Genomic DNA, 19,168 nt, shown 5'->3' on the forward strand with positions numbered 1-19,168 from the left:
AGCCATGGCCACCCCAGAGGAAGTTACTGGTGGCCATGTGAAGGGGAAGTCCTGCGGTAAGTGCTCCGGCCGGGCTGGGGGAGGGGCAGAGGGCAGGGGGACACCGTGAGGACCCCAGACTTGACGGAAGCCTTTCTGGGGGGCAGCGCCTCAGAACTCTGACGATTACACCGAGTCACTTGGTCTTTGTACAGACAGAAATGCAGGCCCAGAGAGGGAAAGCGATGTGTCCGAGGTCGCACAGCAGGTTGCGGTGGGGCTGAGCAGGCTCCCCACGGGCACTCTGGGTGTGACTGGAGCCTGTGCCGGGTGGGGGCGGACTGGGGCTGTAGCGGCCTTCCCAGGGCCTTGTTTTCTCCTTGGGTAAGCTGGGTGGCAGTGCCCAGGTCTGTGTCCAGCCCCACTCATCTCTCCTTCCCCTCTTCCTTCCCCTCCTTCTGCCTGCCACGCCCTCCACTCGGCCTACGTACCCCCTTGCCAGAGCTGAGGGACTTGGAGCAACTTGATGAAAACCCTGCTTGAGGATCTGGTTTGATGCATTCTCCTTGGAAGCCTTGGACGTTCCTGGTATGTGCTGTGTGCACGTGTGTGCATCCACGTGTGGTGTGTGTGGTGCATGCGCATGGGTGGTGCATGTGCTGTGTGCATGTGTGTGTGTACATGTATGTGTACGGGTACAGTGTGGGTGGTGTGCACCTGTGTGTGCATGTGGTGCACACATGAGTGTGGGTGGTGCATTGTGTGAGTGTGCACATATATATGTGCATGTATGGTGTGGTTGGTGCGTGCCTGTGTGGTGTGTGTGTGCAATTGTGTAAGTAAGCACATATATGTGTGCACGTATAGCGTGGGTGGTACATGCCAGTGTGTGATGTTTGTGTGCATGCGTGCACTTGTGTGAGTGTGTGCATATATGTGTGCATGTATGGCGTGGGGGTGGCACATGCCTGTGTGTGGTGTGTGTGGTGCACACATGCATGTAGTGTGTGAGCATTGGTGTGAGTGTGCACATATGTGGGAGCATGTACGGCCTGGGTGGTGCATGCCTGTGTGTGGTGTGTGTGGTGCACGCACGGGTGTGGTATGCGTGCTGTGAGCGTTGGTGTGAGTGTGCATGTGTACGTGTGCACACGGGTGCTATGTGTTGGAGCAGACCAAGGGAGATTCCTGGCCATGCAGGTGTTTGGGGTGACCCGGGAGCGGGGGCAGCGGGGCTGCACGAACCCCGAACCCCGCTCTGCAGGCTGCCGGCAGGAGGTGTGTCTCAGCCCAGCCGCTCGCCCCCAGCAGAGCCGGGCCTCGGGTGGAGGGAGGCGAGCTCTCAGAAATAGTAAACCACTGTTTTCTTGCCGGCTGTTTGCCCTCATTAATTCAGGTAGCAATTACCCATTCTGAATATTTGGCGACTAATTAGTTTTCCCTGTGGAGAAGGCAGAGCGAGGACGGTTTGGCTCCGACCCGATCCGCTTTCTCCGGTTCCCGAGGAGGGGGCGCGGGGGCCCGAGGAGGAGGCAGAGGCAGAGGGCGAGGGAAACCTGCCCGACGCCTGGGATGCGCCTGGGATGCCCCTTCCGCCGCCGCCGGGCCTTCGCTGCGAGTCTCGAGCACGATAAAAATAACCCACCCGATTTTGGTTTTGCTGTCGCTTTCATGTCGTCTGGCCCGTTTCCCCTGTGGGTGCCGCTCCTGGCAGTTTGCCTGCCGACGCAGGGCTGGTGTCGGAGCAAAAGTTCGAGGCTGCTCGCTGGGCTGCTGTCACCCCCTTTGGAGGTCGTGGCCTCTGAATCTGCCAGGCGACCAGGGACCCTGAGTGCAGGGACAGGGAGAGTCTTGGGGGGGGCGGTGGCCGGCCAGGGGGTGCACAGTTCGGGGGGGGACAGGTTGGAGAGGCAGCCAGGGGTCCTGTGTGCCTGCGCTCGCCGTGAGTGGACTTGGGGAGTGGTGAGTGGTTCTTGACCCCGAAGCCCATATATCGACCTCATGCCGTGATCCACCTTTTGGGCTCTTGAGCCTTTCACTCCTGGGGGAGTGGCCGTCAGGGCCTCAGGGCCGTTGCTGTTCCTTGGGGCACCTCTTGGAAGGGGGTCCAGGAGACGGGTGGCTTTGTCACTCAAGTCTGAGCAGCCTGTGGAACTGGGGCACCTGTGGGGCATGAGTCTGTTTTGGGGGGAGTGGTAAATAGGTAAATCAAACAAATACGGCCATACCTTTTTGGGGGACTGGGGCCAGCGGGGCCCAGGCCCGGATCTGTGGGGGTGGACACAGTGGGGCTGGACACCGATCTGGGGCACTGCCGCCCAGCTTACCAGAGCAGGGCAGTCGGGGGGCGTCCTCTGAACCCCTTGCATGCTTGCTGCCCGCAGGGACACACATGGAGCCACGAGATCCCGCCTCTGCCCAGCGCCCTTGTGGTGTGTGTCCCTGCAGGGCGCTCTCCCTCCACCTCTCATTTCAAATAAAAATTTCCGACTGGGGTTGGAGGGCCTCCTGGCCACCTTCTTCCTGCAGCCGTGTTGGAGGGCCTGGTCCTGGCTCGGCCCGCCTGCCACCGGACTTCCTCGTCCCCTGCGGCCACCTCGGGCGGGTATCGCGCAGGCCGGCTGCACCCCACACCCGCACAGCTGCTGAGGGCTCCTCCAGCTTTACCGGCCCTGACCGCGCTGCACGTGCCTGTCTGTCTGTCTGACACAGCTGGGCCAGCCCTGCTGATGCAGGAATTTGGCTCCGCTCGCTCGTGCTCTTGCACTGCTGCCCCACAACTCACTGTAGCTCAAGGCCACGGACCTGGTCTTCTGGTGTCTGGGGTTTCCCCGGAGCGCCAAGGCTCGTGCTCTGTGCTCGGGGGTGGCCGGTGCCCAGCGACATATTCGGGCTGGTTTCCCCAAACTGTGGTTCCCGTTCAGAGAGGCTCAGGGAAGGTGCCAGGGCCTTGGAGTCGGGCCCGGGTACAGTCCCGGTTCTTCCAGTTAGATGTGACCTTGGGCAGCTTACGTAATCGGTGTGAGCACCGCTTCCCTCAGGACGCCTGCGTCTTTGGTGTGTGCCGCCCGCACAGTTGGTGTCAGAAGGAGCCAGACACTCAGGGGGCCCGGGGGGTGGCCACCCTGGCACAGATCCGTGCAGCCTGGACAAGTGGCCTTGGGGTCTTCCTTTGATTCCCCAGGAGCCTGTGGGGACAGGCATTGCTCCTGCCTCCCTGGAGCCAAGAGGGATCCCCCAGGCTGGAGTGGGAGTGCCCTGTGGGAAGAGACCCCCTTTCAGCTGAGGTCAGGGTCACTCCAGCTGGGCTCCGGGTGACCCGAGGGGGCAGCGTTCCAATAAGCTCCCACACTCACCGAATTTCTAGGCCGGGACTTGAGGCGGCTTTGGGACCCGGCCCAGCTGCCCTGATGGCTCCAGATGGGTTTCCTCTGTGGTGTGAAGCTTCATACACAATCCCTTCAGCTGTCTTGGGAAATGCAAAAACACCAGGTGCAGGGCTGTGGGCTCGAGTTTCCATTTACATTACCTGAGGCTTTTCTGTCCAGCCCACCCCCTACTCGGCCCCCCTCCTGCAGCCAGGTCGTCACTGTGGCCAGATCACAACCATCTGAGGAATGTTCCAGCCAGCTCGGCGGGGCTGCTCACTGCGGGCCGATGCATCTTCCGTGGGGACCTTTGACCCCAGAAGGCCGGGTGATAGGGCAGCTTTGCCGGCAGGGCACCGGGGTCCAGATCCCTCTCATTACCTGGGTGGCCTTGGGACAGTCCTCTGAGCACGGAGACTGCCTGTCATGCTTCCTTGGAGGTGGGTGAGGATGAGGTAAGCTGAGGAACACAGCGGGTCTGGCACCGTGCTTGCTAAGTGACAGCTGCTTGTAAGAACAGCAGGCGCCCTGGCAGGCGTCCTCCCCCCTGCTCCGCGGAGCGCTTGCAGGTATCACCTCATCTAGATGGCGCAGCAGTCTTACGGCGGAGAAAGCGTGATGACCCCATTTTACTAATGGGGAAACTGAGGCACGGAAGAGTGAAGTAACGAGCCCAAGGTCACAGAGCTGGCGAGAGGCAGAAGCCCGTATCTGTACCCAGGCAGTTGGACTCCACGGCCTGTGCTGTCCCATTTCTCATTCTGTGCGGGATGTCACCCCCCCTTGCAGGCTGCTGGGGGTCCACGCCGTGGCCCAGGGCTCTCAGCAGCTCCTGTCTCGTGAAGTCCTCTGTGGGTGGTAGGCGGCTGGCGTGACCTGCCCCAGGACCCCTGGGTAGCTGGAGCCCCTCGGCAGCCCGGGAAGGGCAGCTCCAGATCCTGCGGCCCCGTCAGCTGACGGGCTGGCACCAGGGCGAGTGTGGGCTCACAGCCAGGTGAAGCTGCTGCGCTTCCAGCTCTGACATTTATAACTGGGGACCTTGCTTTTGTCACTGGTAGGAGTAAGGCAAAGTGTGGCTTCTATTATGATGGATGCTATTCTTGAAAAACTTTTTAAAGACTTTATGTTTTAGAGCAGTTTTAGGTTCACAGTAAAATTAGGAAGAAGGTACAGAAACTTCCCCCATACGTCCTGCCCCCACGCACGTACGGTCTCCCCCACTGGAGTGGGACGTTCGTTAAACGGTTGACGGACCGACAGTGACACACGGCGAGCATTATCAGCCAGAGTCCACGTCGGCGTCCAGGTCCGCTCTTAGCGTTGTACGTCCCGTGGGCTTGGACAAAGGCATAAGGGCGTGTGTCCTCCATTGTCATGCCCCCCGGAGTAGCTTCCTGGCCCTAGAAGGCCTCTGTGCCTATTCATCCCTCCCCTCTCCCCCCAGCCCCCTCAACCACGGGTCTTCTCACTGAATCCAGTTTTACCGTTTCCAGAATGTCACGTAGTTGGAATCTTGCAGCGAGTGGTCTTGCCAGATTGGATTAGTTCACCTAGAGATGCGCATTTAAGGTTTCTCCAAGTCTTCTCACCGCTTATGGCTCATTTCTTTTTTTTTTTTTTTTAATTTTATTTATTTTTATTTTTATTTTTATTTTGGCTCATTTCTTTTTAGTGCTACTGTTCCATTGTCTGGGTGGTTCACAGGTGATTTACCTGCTCACCCGCTGAAGGACAGCTTCGGTGCTTCTGCGCCTGGGCAATTAGGAATAAAGCTGCTCTACGCATCCGTGTGCAGGTTTTCGTGTGGATGCAAGTCCTCAACTCCTTCGGGAGCGTGACTGCTGGATCGTAGGGTCACAGCGTGTTTAGTTTTGTAAGGAATCACCCAGTTGTCTTCCAAAGGGGCCGCACCGCTCTGCATTCCCACCAGTGGTGAGCGAGCGTCCCTGCGGCTCCCCGTCCTCGCCGACACTTGGCGTTGTCAGCGCTCTGGGTTTGGGCCACGCTCGGACGTGTGTGGGGGGATCTCATCGTGGCTTTACTGGGTGTCTGCTTTCAGTTTTAGCCTCACCTAGATCCCCCTGCTGTGTCTTTCTCGGCTTTGTTTGTTCAACAAACCTCAACAAACCTTTCTGGAGGAACCTGTCCTTCTAAGTGTGGGGGTTAATGAGCATGACTCAGTGCTTGCTCAGAAGCTGCGCTTGTGTGCATGCGTGTTACACGCGTGATCTGTAATTAAAGGATGTAGGAGGGAAATGGCTCCGAAAAAGGACTCTGGCAGAGGTACCAGGAGACGCTGGGGGCACACATCCCTGTGGCATTTGGCTGCTCCTCGAGGGGCCAGGCAGGTACCCTTCCTGCCTGTTCTCGCTTGTTCTCGGCCCAGTAAAGGGCCCAAGCCAGGGTGGACACTAGGGAAACGTTCGTTGTATGAAGAAGAGGGGATCAAGGAAGGGTTCCCAGAGGAGGTGGCATTTAAGCCGAGGCTTAGTTCCTGTGTGATGAGGGAGGGAAGACGGGGAATGCCAGGCGCCGGGCTCAGAGACATGGAAATGCACACAGCTTGCAAACTGGAATCAAGCAAGAGGTCCGGTTGGGCTTTGTTTTGTCACAGGCTGTGTGTTTGGGGCAAGCGAGTTCCTGGAGGGAAGTAATAAAGATCCATCTGTTTGTTCAATAAACATTTACTTGCCATCTACCCTGTCTGAGGCTCAGTGAAGGCTAACATGAAGCTGGTGGGGGAGCCAGTCAGGCCCCCGTGATGTCCTGTGTGCCGGGGTGGGACTCTGCAAGGACGGGGTGGGGGTGGGGTGGCATGAGGCCAGGGTCAGAAGACAGGGTGCCCTGCGGCTGTGGCTTCACGGGGGAGCAGGTGTCGGAGAGGGAGGGGCAGGTGGAGCCAGGAAGCTGCTAACGCTCGGGTCTCGGGGTGCAGGAGCCTTGGGGTGGGCGCCCTGGGAGGGCCCTGGTCACGGAGGGCGTGGGATGTTTTCATGGCAGCGCTGCTCGTGTTGCACGAGCTGGGAGTCGCCTGGTAAAAGTGCAGATCCCTGGCTTCATCCTCAGTGGAGAACGCAGAGATGGTGACTCCGCGGGGCCCAGGAATGTGCATTTTCATTTCGTGGGCGCGTCTTTGCCACCCCAGCAAATCCGGATGCTGCTGGCCCTTCGACGTAGCAGAACTGCCTCTCCCCGGGCCCGGGAGCCTCGGGAGCTGGAAACCTGCTCAGGTCCCTAACCTTGCTGCTTCTGCGGGAGCCCGTTCTCGGCTGGCCCTGGGCAGACAGGGTCCCGGGGCAGGGCCGGGGGGCACATGGGCGGGGACGTCCCCTCGGGGCCTCACCTCCCTCCTTGCTCAGGTGACTGCGCGGCAGCTCATCGTTCTCTTGTCTCCCTCCGTGTTCGAGAAGCACCTTCGATGGCCTGGAAGGTGTGAAGCAGATGAACGTGACGCGCATTAGTGGGAGAGACAGGCGGGCCCACGAAGGAGGGGATGAGGCGAGTGAAGAGCAAGGACGCTCAGGTACCGGGGCTGTCGCTCCAGCCTGTTTGGTTCCGGGAGGGGCTTCTGGCTGCGCCGTGGGCCTGCGGAGGATCAGCGTCTAAGCGGCCGGCGCCCCTTCGGCTGCCAAGAGCCTCCCATCTCTACGGGAGCTAACGCCACCGACTCCGCACCCGATTTCTTTAATGAAATGCTGGGCTTCCTAGCAGGCGTGCGCTGTCGGGCGAGGTGTCTGGGTGCACGGCCCGCATCGCGGGGGGGGGGGGGGGGGGTGCCAGTGAATGCGGGGTCCCATGGGTGCTGGCTAAGCCGGCCCTGTGTGCAGCAGGTGGAGGCCGGGCGAGGCCTCGGTCAGCGGGAGGCGGCCTCCCCACCCTCGGGGGCCTCCCGGGAGCCAAGGGGGATGGTGCGGCCCATCTTTAGGGCGTTGGGTAGGAGGGGAAACAACCGTGGTTACGTGTGCTTCCTGCTCCTCCGGGGAGAGGGTTGGAGAAGCCTGAAAAGCCCCGGCCTCCGGTCGGTCGGAGTGATCTCCAGCGGGGGTCTGTCCCCGCGCCCGGCCTGGTCTGCGATGCTGGTGGCGGAGAAGGCTGGCAGGAGCACCGCCCGCGGAGAAGGTAGAGCGCACAGCGGGCAGCGGGCCCCGCTCCCCTCCAGGGAGGGCGGGTCCACGTGGGCTTGTTATCTGCCCCAACCCCGGGGTTCTGACGTCTGTGCTCATTTTTTGATTCTGGAATAGGGTGGTTGCTTCTCTTCTCCCCAGGGACCTTTCCTTTCTCCCCGTCTTGACCTTCTCAGGAACACCGGTCAGATGCAGCGTCTGCTCCGTGCGTGTGTGGCCGGGACTTCCTCTAAATAGTAATTATTAAGCAAAACCGAAGGGAAGTCTTCTGTGGGGATATTTGCCACCCGAACAATCATCCACTGGGGTTGTAAAGCGCTCTGTGCCCAGGTCCTTAGATCGCTCCTAGCACGACGGGCCTGAGAGCTGGGCCTGGGCCACCGTGGTGGCTTCTCTCCCGGGACACAGTCTTTGGCCTCTTGCCTCTACCCTCCCTCCCACGACGGCTTTTCCAGCCCATTCATGTTGGTTCCTGCCGCAGGGTCTGGAGCACACCCGCCCCCCGCCCCCGGCCCTTGGCAGCTGGTGGCTGGTGAGGTCCTCTGGTTGGAGGCAGGGGCGTGCACTTGGGTATGTAGCCCAGGGCTTACCATCTGGGTGGTGTGTGTGTGTGGGACCCGCGAGGCTTCTGGAGGCCAGGCAGGAGCACAGCGGGCAGTGGGCCCCGCTCAGAAGGGCCCCAGGGCACAGCGTATGGCCTCAGGAAGGGTGCAGAAGCCACTTGGCAGTGCCGTATCCTCTCCCTCTTGTCCAGCCCAGGGCTTTGGGCAAGCCGGGTGTCCAGGGGGTGAAGACTGGAGCTGGTTTCCAGGCCCGGAATCTACACGTTGTGTGGCCTGCAAGAAGTGGGGGCCAGTGGGCTTGCTTGGGTGGCAGGAGCCAGGGGTCAGGGGTGAATTGGCAGCAGTCCCAGGGAAGGGTGGTGGGAGTTAGCTCCTCCTCCGTGGGGTGCATCTGGCCTTACAGCCTCAGGTGGCAGGTGCTTGGAGGGAGTGGTCAGCGGGGATCTAGGCTGGGACAAATCTCTCTCCCCTCCCCCCCCCTCCCTTTCTTCACTTACTCATCACCTGTGCTGTGTCTCATGCCTCGTGTCGCGGGCCCTGGGGAGATGGTGAATGTGGCACGGCCCCGCCCTCAGGTGGTCTCCGGCCTCTGACAGCTTGAGGTAGGAGGGTCTGTAAACACCGGGTAAGGCCAGGCCCCAGAGTTTCCAGCAGCCCACGTGCCTCAGGAAACGAGGAATAAGGGTGTTTCTGTACCACCTTCCAATGAAGAATGAGAACACAGTTGACGCCTCACAGCGGCACAGGCTGCAAATGAGAGGTGCACCACGGGTGCTTACGCACGTCCCCTCCTCTGGGTCCTGCCTCAGTCCCAAGGGGGCAGCGCAGGTACTGCCAGCCCTTGGTGGATCAGGACCCAGGATGGGGAGAGGAAGCGACAGCGCCAGCCTGCACAGAACCTCCTAGAGGATCTGTAGGAGAGAGGACTCTGGGTGTCAGGGGGCCTTTATTCAGTGCTGTCTGAAGGATGAGCCCCAAGTAGATGGATTCGGTTAACTCTACAAAATCATCTTCTTTATAGGCCGAAGATGGTCAAATATGGCTTCATAGGACCCGCCTGATGTTCGAAGGGCACGTAAAAAGAACTTATCTTGTATTTTAGAATATACTGGTTGCCTCACTGTGGCCGAGACTGTCCCTCCAAGGACGCCTGTGCCATGGTGATTCTCAAAGTGTAACCCGAGGATCCATTTGGGGGGGGGGTAGGAGTGGGGGGCAGCCGCTTGACAGTCACTGTCGGAAGGCAAGCCCCTCGTTCCCTGGGTTTAGAGATGTCCTGTGACTTGTTAGTCCACTAGCCACGAGGGTACTCAGCCTCCGTTCCAGCCTGTGTGTTATTCTTTAGTATCTTCTGGGATAAGCAGTGTTTACCGTCTGCTACAAGATAGAGTTCCTGTTGGCTCTGTATTAGCCGGGGTTCTTCAGAGAAGCAGAACCGATGAGGGGGGGGGTGTGCGTCTAATACGTGTATGTCATATATGTATTTCGTATATATGTATATATGTGAGTGAGCAAGCGAGAGATTTTAAGGAACTGGCTCACATGATTAAGAAAACTAGCAAGTAAAAAAAAAAAAAAGAAAAAAAAAAAAAAAGAAAACTAGCAAGTCCAAAATCTGCGAGGTGGGCCATCAGCCTGGAGACCCCAAGGAAGAGCTGATGCTGCATTTGAAATCCAAAGGCCCTCTTTGGCCAGTTTCCCTCTGGTCTGGGGGACGGACGTTCGTCTTCGTTCTCCTCAGCCCTTCAACGGGTCAGATGAGACCCACCGCCATTAGGGAGGGCAATCTGCTTACTCAAAATCCACCAGTTTCAATGTTAATCTCATCTGTAAACATCCTCATAGGAGCTTCCAGAATAATGTTTGGCCACATATCTGTGGGCCCAGCCAAACTGACACACGGACAATTTATCACAGGTCCTAAAGTTACATCTTTCCAATATCCAGAAGTTTCTTGGTTCTGGAAGGCTCATGTAGTCAGTATACGCAAGGTAGGTACTAGACCCCATGGGGCGACAGAAATGCATGAGACTTCATGAGCAAGCCTGAATTCTTTCTACCAGTTAATTACCATCCGTGCCCATCTTGGACAGTACAAGTGTCACGTGATTTATAACATAGATCACATCTCAGAGTCTTCTTTGCTGCAAGCCTTTTTTTTTTTTTTTATCAAGCCCACCCTCCCTCCCTCTTTCCTTCCTTCCTTCCTTTAGTCAATATTTATTGGGCATCTAGCATATTCCAGGCACTAGGCCAGGTGCTAGGGGATCGGGACTGAAGACATTCTACTATCAAGAGTGACTCGGAGGGGCTCCTGGTGTAGAGCCATTCTCCTAAAGCTTACAGCCCAGCTCGGGAGCCCATTCTCTAAGGCTTCCGTAGCAACACGAGACCTTAACATGCAGCCTGCGGTCGTCCTGGGTCGTCCTGGGGGCAACCCGCATCCTTTTTACAGCACATCTTTCCTTCTAAACAGAGGGGCCTTGTCTATTTTCAAGGACCAGCAGCCTCACTGGGCAGCTGGTGGGAAATGCAGACTCTCAGGCCACTCGCCTACCCAGTGATCCCTGCGTTTGCTGTGCATGAAAGTCTCACACCAGCTTCCCTAGTCCTCATTTCCCTCAAGGACACCAGAAAGTTCCACGTAAAATCTGGGAGACAAGAGGGCCTAGCCAGCAGACTGGCCTGCTTGGGAAGGTTTTCACCAGCGCAAGAGGTCGGACTTGATTCCGAAACCGAGCAGGGGAGGCCTCGGGGTGGCCTCTTCTCGGGCTCGGAGAGAGGCAGGCCGAGGCTCCCTCCAAGGAGGAGAGCCTGCCTCCCTGCACCTGCGCTGTCCTCTCGGGGGAACTTGGGCAAGATGCTTCACTCCTCCAAGGTAGTTTTCTCGTCTATAAAATGGGGATGATGATAAAAAAAAAAAAAAATTCCTCCTTTCTGAGTTGCTGGGAAAATTTGCAGATCCACAGGGTGTGGATGGCGTGTTGAGATCTACCAGGTGTGGCTGGTGATGTCACCGTGGCAGCAGGCTGCACGGGGTGGGGGGCGGGGGTGGCTGGAGCCTGGCTCCTCATCGCTGAGGGGCGGGGGGGGGGTGCGCCTGCTGCATAGGTTGGCCCGAGGATTAAGAGGCGCTGCATGCACGACGCCGGGGTGACAGCTGTTGTGTTCATAACAACTGGCTTGTGTAACCGCCCTGCGTGCGACGACGGCAGTACGCGTGACTTCGGGGAGGCTGCGCTACCTGACTCATCCAAGGACAGGTGGGGGCAGGTCGGGGAAGAGGCCACTTTGGGCTGCGGCAGTGCCTTCCGGATTGTTCACGGAGGCACCGTTTATCCCAGGGCACTGCGGCCTGGATTCCTGAGCGGATCCGTAAGAAGCGCAGAAGTTAACATGACATGTTGCTAAGTAGGTTTCTTTTAAAAGGTGTTCTCTCTCGGAGGTAATGACAGATGTGAGTGTTGCCATGGTGACCGGCTGTCTGTTTAGAAGCGCCCGCACCATGGCTCGGACGGCTTGCCTGCGATTCACGGGTGTGGGAGGGAAGCGAGGCCCCTCTTGGGCAATTTCCGCGAGGAGTCCTCTCCTGCCGGGGTCCGGGTTCCAGAGCTGAGTTTGTGTTGTCCCTCGGGTGACGGGGTGAGATGCGGAGGCCGTGGCACATATTTAAAAGGACAGAATTCTCTGCGCAGCACATGCACGTCGAAAGTCGGAGGTCTTTTGAAGAGTTGAAGGTGATTAAAAATAATCCCGCCACGAGGAGCAGGGCCCGTAGCAGGGCCACGAGTTCGCCTCAACAGCACGAGGGTCCCCCGAGAGCCTGCGGTGCCCTGGGGGGCCCGTGGAGTGGAGGCTGGGAGCTGAGATGTGCACATGGGTGAGCCCCGTGCCCTGCGCCGTCGGAGGTCGGGGCCGGCCGGGCTCCAGGCTTCAAGTGCGGTGGGGACGGCTGGGCCCGCGGGGCCGGGGTGAGGCGAGGGCGTGTAGCAGGCTCCTGGAGGTGAGCGGGGCTCCAGCACAGTCCACTCCTACAGCTGCCGATCATTTCATCGTTCGCAAACACACCGCAGTTTATTCGGGGGACCTGTCTACGAGGCTCACCTAGGCCGCGTCCGGACCGTCCCAGTTAGGAGCAGGGTTGCAGGGACTGTGTGCACTGCTGCCCCTTGACCAGCTGAAGTAGGAGATGGATGAGTGTAGGCAGCGTTGTTTTTGTAAGAAAGGCAGACCGCCTCGTGCCGCGCCTCACTTGGATGTGTCTGGGGTCGTGGGGGCCTGACTACCCCACCCTCTCCTACAAATGGTCCTGCAGAGCTTGTCTGCAGGTTCTAGCAGGGGAGCGCAGCTCCCGGTGTACCCTTGACTCCAGAATGGGGAAGGTCATCCTCTCCCCCTGAGCAGCTTTGGGCGGGACACACCTGAAGCGGTGAACGGGGCAGGGGACCCAGGCCGGTCGGTGAGGCAGTGGGGTGACAGATGTTGCAGCTGGAGCACCCCCACACCCTGTTCTAGAGCAGGGTATCCCTGCCTCTCCTCGTCTGCTTGGCCCTGGCCTGCCAGTGCGACACCTTGAGCAGATGCGTGTCCTCCTCTTGGCGTTTCACGGCCTCTGTACGTGTTCTTCGATTTCTCTGTATTTCATCTCTTTTGAATGAGAAAGAAAATGTCCCTGCTTGTGAGAACAGAAGGAACCAAGTCTCAGGGCGGTGCTGCTCATTTCTTGGTGAACCGGGCAATGCCGTCTCATTGCTGCCCAGCGAGGTGTCCGTCGTGGATTTTAACCAGGCCCAGTCGTCAGCCGTCACTGAGATTGTCCCACCAGCTTTCTTCTCAGGCGCCAGCTCTGTTGCTCGTCCTCTACAGCTTCTGTCCTCTGTTCCCAGCACAGCCCAGTAGGCAGCCATGCTCTCCAGAAGCCAGGCAGGCCTCGCTCTTCTTCTCCCACTGGATCTCCTGATCACAGGTGCGAAGATCCACTGGCGGAGGATGGAGACACTCTCTGAAGCCAGCCGTGCCCCAGGGGTGGGATTTCCTGCCCGATATTCAGGACTCCTAGTGTTGGAAATAAGCACATGGCACCTGCGAGGGGCTGCCTTGCACCTTTCCTGTGACGGTTTCTAGCAGGGACGGAGAAGGAGAGGAGATGACCCTCTGTGGGTACCTATGAGGACATGGATCCTGGCCTAGGTAGCCTCACACCTGCTAACAACAGGCTCTGACCTCAGATCGGGACTGCCTGGTCACACCTTGCCACAGGCTTGCCAGCTGGCTTGCATGATGGCCAGTCGACTGTATATAATCCCACAGATGAGGACCTAGAGGCACCACCCAGCTACAGCGTGTCACCAAGCGCACAACACGGCTTGGACAGAGTTGATTTGGATGACAGCTGTGTGAAAGGCCCCACAGCGGTCTGCATGTCGGCAGTGGGCACATTCTCACCGTCGGGGGCGGGGGCAGGAGTGCTGGCTCTGCAGGCTCAGACGACAAGTCCCAAATCCCCTCTCTCTGGGGCAGGCTCCCATTAACCACGCTCACGGCACCGGTGCCTGCGCGGGATGTCAGCTTCTTATGTTACAGGGAGAACTCCATCTGTCGAGGGGTCCGGAGAGCTGAGTGCTCTGCTTACCCTATTCTGTGTGGGGAAATCTACCTGGCGAACTTCTTAATCCAACAGTTGCCTGGTGACTGTGGAATCAGAGCCGGGGAGCAGATCTGAATGCTTAGTGACATTAGGCTTCAGTGCATTTCTCTCCCCGATCTCTGTTGCGAGGGGCATCTGCCAAGGGGACTGGAGAGTTAAAACCCGTTTGTTTATTTATCCATGAAAGACACACAGAGAGAGGCAGAGACACAGGCAGAGGGAGAAGCAGGTTCCCTGCGGGGAGCCCGATGTGGGACTTGACCCCAGGACCCTGGGATCATGACCTGAGTCGAAGGCAGACGCTCAACCACTGAGCCACCCCGGCGCCCCTAGAGACTGTCTTGACTTTCTCCCTATTTCACTTGTGTTCATGGCTGGTCTGATCTCCAGGCCAATGGGGTCTCCCATTGGGAGAATTGCCCCAAGCTTCTCGGCACAGTGTGGAAAAGGACTCTGGGGTCTGTCTCACTGACATCATGTCTCTCTATTGACAGCTCTTTGTTTTGGGGGGATTGGTGATTGGCTCCCCTTTTCTTGCCTTTGCTTGTTGTCACCACTCAGCCTGTAGGAAGTCCTCCAAAGTGCTTTCATGGGAAGTGTTGCCGTCCTGCTCCCGAGCGGAGCTGGGACCCCAGCATGAGCAGCTGTAAGGGCAGATGCGGGTTTATACGGCTTATACTTTTTAGTCTCCTCTTTAAGATGAAAATGCAAAATTTAAAATATAGTATCAGGTGCACGAAACGACTACTTATTTAGAAAGGGCCTAGGTTAGTAAGGAGCCTGAAGCTTTCAGCTTTATGAAATGCAAGTTAAGTGGAAACTCTGGAGGAGGGTATGACACAGATGGGGCGGCTTTGGGGCCAGCCGATCCATGATCGGGACGGGATCTTAAAGGTTCTTGTGCCTAAGCTTAAAAGCCTCCATTGATAATATTGACACAAGTAATGCCTGGATTTGCTTTTCCACCTATAAGGGAAGGAAAAACACAGAACCAGTTGTGTTGCTCAACCTGCCTGCTCCTGTAAGTGTTCCCTGCGGACAAGTCGGGGCGCCCTCCCGGGCCTTGTGCATGTCTACAAGAGTTATTTCAAGGGTTATGGGCTCATCTGCAGTATGTCCACCCACGGTTTACGTGGCCAGTCACTCCGTGATAAGCCCGTGGGTTTATTTCAATTGGTTGCTTTTACAAACAGGGTGGCAGTGATGGTCTTTTTGTGAATATTTTCTTTACTTGTGGACATATGGGAATGTTTCCGTGGGGTAGGCGACTGGAAACGGTGTGCTGGGTGAAAAGGTGTGGGATTGAACGTGTTGGTAGATTCAGTGAATCCCTCTCCAGGAAGATGACCCCGATTTACACCCGTCTGATGGCATAATAGTACTTCTTTTTCTGTAGCCTTCTCAGTGTCTGTTTTTGTCAACACGATGGGTGATAAATGATATTATTGGGATTTTTTGGGGATATTGTTTTTTTTTTAAAAAATATTTAATGTATTTATTCATGAGAGACACAGAGAGAGAGGCAGAGACATAGAGAGAAGGAGAAGCAGGCTCCGCCCAGGGAGCCCGATGCAGGACTCGATCCCAGGACCCCGGGGTCACGCCTTGAGCCGAAGGCAGACACCCAACCGCTGAGCTACCCGGGTGTCTCCTGGATACAGTTTTAATATGAATATATATGATTGTTAGTGAGTAATGTTTTTTTTTTCTTTGACTTGGACTAACCCCAGAATGAATGCCTTTTCCTCGAATGGAGAAAGCCAGAAAATCCCTTTGAACCGATGTTGAAAACATGTACGGATTCTGGCCATTACCACCCGGCCAGTGCCACCGGGTTCCTTGGGCTGGGTGACTGCAGGAGCGTCTTCACTTGTCTTCTGTCTCTGGTCTCGGCTACTTCAGTGATGGCCTTCAGATCATCCTGTCATAGCTCCCGTCCTTGAGACCTTCCAAAGCCCCTGCCCGCCCATCTCACTCACCAGTGCACAGAAGGTGAAGCCCTTATAATGTCCTGGAAGGTCCCCACGGCCTGGGCACCGTGTCATTCCCTGTCCTCGCTCCGTCGCTAACTCAGTTCCAGGTCCACTGCCGTCTCTGCTCTTCTTCCGGTCAGATGAGCGTCCGCATAGGGCTTTGGCACAGGCCATCCCTCCATCTGGAAGGTTCTTCCCCCAGATATTCACACAGACAACTACCTCACCTCCTTCACATCTTTGTTTAAATGTCATTTTCTCAGGAAAGGCTACCCACATTTGAAACTGCCAACTCTTAATCTCTGTAGCTACGTTTCTAGATTTCGGTGGCACTTTCGAACGTGTTATAGAATTACTTACTGTTCTGTTTATTGTTCATTACCTACCTCTTCCAGCTATAATGTCAGATTCTTGAGGAGAAGGCTCGCTCTCTCTCTCAATTTATTTTAAACAAGCAAATGAAATACCAAAAACAGTTCACCCATTTCTCCTACTCTATACCCCACACCTCTGGCAACTGCTAATCTGTTCTCTATGAGCTTCGTTATCTGTGAGCGCAGGGTTTATTTTAATTAATTTTTTTTCTAAAATTCCACGTGTAGGGGAGATCATTTATCTTTCTATGTCTGACTTGTTTCACTTAGCATATTGCGCTTGAGGTCCATTCATGTGGCAAACGATGAGATTTCGTTCTTTTTTATGACCGAGTAATATCCCACTACGTGGACATACCACAGTTTCTTTATCCATTCATCCATCACTGGACACTTGGGTTGGTTTCCCCTGTCTTGGCAATTGGAAACAATGTGGCAAAGAACAGGGGGGTGCATCTTTTCAAGTTAGTTTTTTCATTTTCTTTAGATAAATATTCAGAAATGGAATTGCTGGATCATGTGGCAGTTCTGTTTTTAATTTTTTGAGGGACCTCCATACCAGTTTCCATATAGCCCATACATTTATCTATATTCTCACCAACAGGATGTCCTTTTCGCCATATCCTTGCCAACACTTGTTACTTCTAGTCTTTTTCATAATAGTCCCTTGAATAGCTATTAGGTGATGCCTTGTTGTGGTTTTTTTTTTTCTTTTTTTAAAGATTTTATTTATTTAGTCATGAGAGATACAGAGAGAGGGGCAGAGACACAGGCAGAGGGAGAAGCAGGTTCCCTTCAGGGAGCTTGATGTGGGACTTGACCCCAGGACCCCAGGATCATGACCTGAGCCAAAGGCAGATGCTCAACCGCTGAGCCACCCAGGTGCCTGCCTTATTGTGGTTTTGATTTGCATTTCCCTGACGGTGAGTGATGTAGAACATCATTCTGCGTACCTGTTGGCCACCTGTAGGTCTTCTTTGGAAAAATGTCTATTCAGAACTCCTGCCCATTTTTAATTGGATTTTTTCTTTTCCTTTTGTTTTCTTTTTCTGTTTTCTGCTATTGAGATGCATGAGTTCTTTATTTCAGCTATTAGCCCCTTATCAGATATATGACTTGCACTTTTTCCTCCCATTTCACAGGAAAACAGTGGTAGGCAATGTTGACAAAGACCTCTAGTGAGGGAAATTCAGACTGGGCCTAAGGTTACTGGAGACTGAGGGTCACCAAAGTTCCTTGTGAGAGAAACGTTGGGTAGGACAGGACTCAGGCAGGAGCACACCCGGAGGGCCTCCTGGACAGAACGGGAGCTCTGTGAGGAGCTGCTTGGCTCTGCCTACCTGCCCAGATCCACGTTCATGAGCATGCTGTGCGTTTTAGTTCTAGGTGTTATTACTGGTTTTGTAGGTACTTCCTGTTTGAGTCACCTGTGCTGACTCCACTCCGCTAGGGAGTGTCAGGTTAAGGTGGCCAGCAGCCTATCCTCTATCCTCTGCCCATTTCTCTTGAGGCCTGTTCCCGAGCTCTGTGCCTCGTGGGATGGAGTCTGCCCCTGCTCTGTGGTGGGTCCCCAGCCAAGGGGTCACATCTCTTACGGTTCCTCTGGGAGGAGGCCCTCCCAGGGCAGGGTGGGCTGGTGCGCTGCCTGCTGGGCATGGAGGCTGTGCTCATTGTGGTGGGAGCTTCCACACAGCTTCACGCTCAGCTGCTGGACCAGACCTGGGGGGCACTCCCCAGGTCACCAGACCTGTCACACATGCCCTCGTTGGAAGGTGATGATGGCAGATCACCTGGATCACAAGGTACTGGGCACCCCCACTACCACCATCTTCTCCCTGCTCCCCTCAGGCCTCCAGAAGGGCTCAGGTATCAGGGCCTGTTGCTGGGCCTCTTTCTCTCCTCATTCATGTCACCCCTCACCGATAGGAGGGGGAGAGAATGAGGGGGGCTGTCTGTGGTTGAACTGTTCTAAATTCCTGGACATGCTGGCACCCGAGACAGAGGGCATATGCTGCCTGGGGGGTGGGAAAGCCAGCCAGTTCTGGAGGCTTTCCCACAAAGCACAGGGTCCTGGGATACAGCCTGTCTGCAGAGGTGACAACATGCCTCTAGTGACAACATCATTGTCAAGAGCTCACTTGATCCTCACAGCAACACCACCAAGCAGGTGCTTTATTATTACTCCATTGCACAGATGAAGAAACTGAGGCACGGAGCAATTGGAAACTTGTTCTACTCTCATGGCTAGACAGCGAGAGAGCTGGGATTCCAATGCCAGCAACCTGGCGCCAAGGCCCCTGGACACATGTACCCGCCTCACCGTCGTTCTCCAACACCTCAGACAGGAAAGAAAAAACAAGGGTGAAAGGAAGCATCATATTGACTTTTAAAAATATTAAATGAAGGAGAATTAAATGATCAAAATGGTTTCACTGATTTTGATTCCCTGAAAAATTGTAACATTTCTTTTAAGATCATAATTGATTCTCTTGGATACATTAATAGAAATGTTTACGAACACTGTAAGAAGTCTTTTTTTTTTTTTTTTTTTTCCTAAGTGCAATTGCTCCAGTGGTGTGAATGGAGTTCTGTTCGTGTGGCCAGATGTCATTGGTCACTGGCAAGGCACTGGGTTTTTTGCCCAGGCTTTCCCTGCAGCCTGGTGTTTATGGGACAACTGACCGACAAACTAGGTTATTCAGACCTGGGAGTTTCACAGACATTTTCTTGAGAATAAGTGAAGCGAGCCTGTTTCTGCAAGAAAAATAATCGACAATATTTGTTGCCAATTGTAAAATTGAAACTTCCCAGTGAAAATTAGAATTTTAGAAAACGTGTGAGCCTGATAGCTTCCTGATTCAGACTTTTCTGATGAGGTTAGTGGTTAAGGTAATGCTGTGATTTCTGGATGTTGTCTAATGAGATGTGTCAACATATCATTGGATCTGCGCAGCTCAGTGAATCAGTATTTTCCAAATGACCAATGCACGATGTTGCAAATTCACGAACAGGCAAAAAGCAATACTCAAACTGCATGATAGTGGGTTTTAATACAACAGTGTTTGCAAAATTAATTGATACGGTTTCAGACTCTCTATGTTGCAACTAACCTTTAAGAAAGTACCACTCGTTGAGTTTTG

The 19,168-nt window shown here is 55.4% G+C and overlaps 1 protein-coding gene across 1 annotated transcript in view; it reads left to right on the forward strand.

Moving 5' to 3' along the window:
- The first annotated feature begins 7,420 nt into the window (after positions 1-7,420).
- Positions 7,421-19,168, forward strand: part of LOC121492217 — a 135,434-nt gene continuing 123,686 nt past the window's right edge. The window contains exon 1 of the mRNA XM_041757581.1: positions 7,421-7,466. Within this exon, the coding sequence (XP_041613515.1) occupies positions 7,421-7,466 (46 nt within the window). The remainder of the gene's footprint in view (positions 7,467-19,168) is intronic.

Source organism: Vulpes lagopus, chromosome 5 (genome assembly GCF_018345385.1).
Source record: "Vulpes lagopus strain Blue_001 chromosome 5, ASM1834538v1, whole genome shotgun sequence".
Classification (NCBI taxonomy): domain Eukaryota; kingdom Metazoa; phylum Chordata; class Mammalia; order Carnivora; family Canidae; genus Vulpes; species Vulpes lagopus.